General features: G+C 38.4%; 1 protein-coding gene across 1 annotated transcript; it reads right to left on the bottom strand.

Moving 5' to 3' along the window:
* Positions 1-497: 497 nt before the first annotated feature.
* Positions 498-3,445, bottom strand: LOC116177117 (dorsal-ventral patterning protein Sog-like). The gene is made up of 3 exons (XM_031495991.1): positions 3,137-3,445; positions 2,369-3,085; positions 498-1,612 (listed from the first exon to the last, which is right to left on the bottom strand). The coding sequence occupies exons 1-3, from the start codon at positions 3,395-3,397 to the stop codon at positions 1,451-1,453; spliced, it is 1,140 nt and encodes a 379-aa protein (XP_031351851.1). The 5' UTR covers positions 3,398-3,445; the 3' UTR covers positions 498-1,450.
* Positions 3,446-3,452: the final 7 nt, after the last annotated feature.

Here is a 3,452-nt window from a genome sequence, read left to right on the forward strand (position 1 = left end):
TCACGTCCCATGAAAATAAATAAACTGATTACACAACGCAGGAGTCCATTCGTGCCATCCATATGTGTCGACTGCTACAGAGATTCACAGGGGGCCGCGAAACGCCCATTTCGACTTGAAAGTTAAATGACTTTGCTGGTAATTTTTCCCCAGAGTTGCCAACTGTAAGTATGGGATAAATTAAGATTGAAATGCCGGCTTGGGGAACCCCTAAGAACATTACAAATCTTAGGGTCTGATATGTTATTAGGATCTCAGAGTGTTCTAGTCTACGAGGTCTAGGGTCTTAGAATCAAAGACGTTTAGGGTAGGCAATTAAGATTTTTTTCACTTCTTCAGGTTTCTGGCCAAAGATTCATATGCCATTAAACCATAGGGTTTTAAGATAATCTAGAATTTTAGGTCCCAATTTCTTGATTTATTTATCATTGGGAAGATATTTAACAAAAGTGGAATGCCAAATGCTAGCAATGAATGTCAAAAATGAAACTAAAGAAAGTGTTGGAAGCATATATTTTTCTAGCTAGCAGGTACACTTATAATTCATCTTATGAGTTATTTCTGCATCGACACCAACATTCAAATCTTCGCTTCTTTTACACCCTAACAATTTGTATTCTAGAAAACTTGCTATCACTATTGTAGGGTGCAAAACTGACCTCTACTTTTAAAATGCAAGCAGTGAGTGTGCTATATTTATGTTTGTTAAATTTAAATTAACATTACGATTTCAGTTATATATACACAAAAATTAGTTTCAGTGTATAAAGTATGTATTATAGATGCAATTACAACATATTATTTACACGTTCTTATATAAAGTAAAAATCACATTCACGCTGCGCACACATCCTAAAACTACCTTAATTAAAGGAAATACTGTAGAATTGCATGGAGAGATTCCAAATTACGTATTAAAAGAAATGCCACGCTCTTTCGGCATCACAATTTAAGTACCTAGCGTCGTTTTTTCGTGGATGGCACCATTTGATATGTTAACAATAATGGCTACAATACTTTATGCCCTTTTTTCGTATTGCTACGGGTCAGCCTTTCGCTCCGGTGAGTATTGTGTTCTGTCTCTGCTCCGTGGAATAACACACTCATAAAATTGACAATTTCTAACTCTACCTTACGCAGTCATCGTCGCTACAATTATAACTTAATGAAAAAATAAATTAACTTAAATTAAGGTCTCTTTCGGTTCGGTATTAGTATGCCAAATTCTTTTTCTCAATTAAATGTACATTAAATCTGTATCTTACAATAATTTACACTAGAAATAAATATGACAGCTCAAGCTTTCTTCTCCAACTGCCTCAGTCTTCTTTGGTACAAGGGTAACTCAGACTTGCGGTCCGTCAAAGTTGCATCTCTCGATAACATTGTATCATCACTTGGTGCATATTGTTTATACAATGTATTCCCGAATAATTTACACATACGTCACTCAACTATTTCGCGCCCTATGATGCCGTCGAAAGTGTTTGCATTGCTGCTGTGAACAACAGAACTCGTTTGTCGTACTTTGCATACCATTATGCCTCGGTTTGAACATTTTATGACAAATTGCTCTCGTGCATCGTTGGCGCTCACACGATTGGCTACCATTCTGCAAAGAAACAACAGTGTAAATGTGGTTTGTAAATCAAGGTACATTTCAATTACATATTTAACTAAATAGGTTTTTTCCAAAATTTTGTGTTCCCTGCTAAATTTAATACACTTTACAGTGTGTCCAACCACAAGACGATTTTATTGTTATAATATGGGAAGCATGTGAATAGTAATAATCTCAGCAATAATAATTATTTATTAGATAAGACGATACCCTTTATCGTCGTGTATAATAAATTAAAGCAGAAATCATATAAATCATTATAAAGCTCTTCTGACAATTCCGAATTTAATTTAAACGTCAAAAATAGCAAGCTTAGGTTCTGCCGTCGCGGCCGTTTCCACAGAAACAGCATTGAAATATGTTCTGAACGCTATTTTATATCGTGCACCACGTCCCATTTGAAATGAGAATGACAGATTCATAATGTCCAAAAGGCGGAGGCGTCATATCGTTGGCGTCTGCAGAAAAGTCACATACTATTGGATGCCACTCTTCCTCACCCTTGCAATTTAGTATTTTGTACAGAAGATGACGGCCAAAACTGCAAGAGATTAAAATAATTGACGGAGAAATTTATTTGGCCGTTTTCCCAAAAAAATTACCACGGTAATTAGTAAGTATTGGAGCTATAAATGTCCAAATAAATCATCAGTAACTAGAAAACTGTATTCTGTACTGTAGAATGAGGATTGAACAATTGAAAATAGTACATGGTTTTGAAATATGCTAAAAAAAGGACTGACTTACCTTGCATTTACAGGTAACGCATTTGTATTCGCCAAGTGACGCAATCCAAGGGTGATACTTTTGCCCATTTTCGTACGGTTTATTCGGATTACTGGGATTCTTGCAACCGCCCTCCGAAAGTACCTGTTGCGGCGTCTTGTACGACACAATACTTTGCGCATCCTTCGAGACCACCACGTGTGTAGTACTAAGATCACTGACGTATGTCCCATTTTCGGAGTCTATCATCGCCTTAGATGTATCGACACAATGCTTACAGCACTTCTTCTCGTTACTTTGTCTCGTGCATTTCACCTCCAATAGTGTCGAATCACAGTGGCATTCGGTGCAAAGATCGAAACCGTTCGGTATTAAAAACGGATGAAACCTGCTACCCGCCGTGTAAAACATTCCACCGAACGTACATCCACGAGGAGCACTGGTGTTACTTTCTTGAGACGTAGTGGAATTAGAACAAATAGGACAACACTCGCCGGGCACTTTTATTTTAAAGCTTGTAGGGCAGACTATTTCTGGACAGGCCGAGGTATCACATTTAGCGTTGCCATTTTGACAGTAACACATGGTGCACGGGTCGCTTGTGGTCCACTGATCCCCTTCTTGGTAGAATTTTCTTTCGTGAAAACATGCGCCGTTCTCCGCCACGTCCGAGTCCAGAGATAGAGTTGGAACATTGTTATCGGTAATATGCGACAGGCAAGTTGCGGGTACTTGCAGCTGTAAAAAATGGTTAAGCGGATTAAAATAACAATTTGAAAATGTGTTTACCTCTCGCAGTGTGGCCGATAGCAAAGTAGTTTTGGTGGTTTTCTCTTTGATATTGATGAAAACAACTCCAGCATCTAGGCGCACTAATTCTTCTTTGGGTAGGGTTTCGGTCGGGCTTCCTTCTACTTGATTTCCATTAAATTCGTCCAAAATGTGGGTGATGACAGGCGCACCTGGCGCAATCATTGGAAGTAAATCAAGAGACAGTTGATATTTTTTATCAGTCAACCCCATGCCGGACAACGTAATGTCGTAATGCATGTGGCAGTAATTATCGACTGTAATCCACGATATTCCAACGGCGGACGGTGGTAAC

This window comes from Photinus pyralis, unplaced genomic scaffold, assembly GCF_008802855.1.
Source record: "Photinus pyralis isolate 1611_PpyrPB1 unplaced genomic scaffold, Ppyr1.3 Ppyr1.4_LG7, whole genome shotgun sequence".
NCBI classification, from domain to species: Eukaryota; Metazoa; Arthropoda; class Insecta; order Coleoptera; family Lampyridae; genus Photinus; species Photinus pyralis.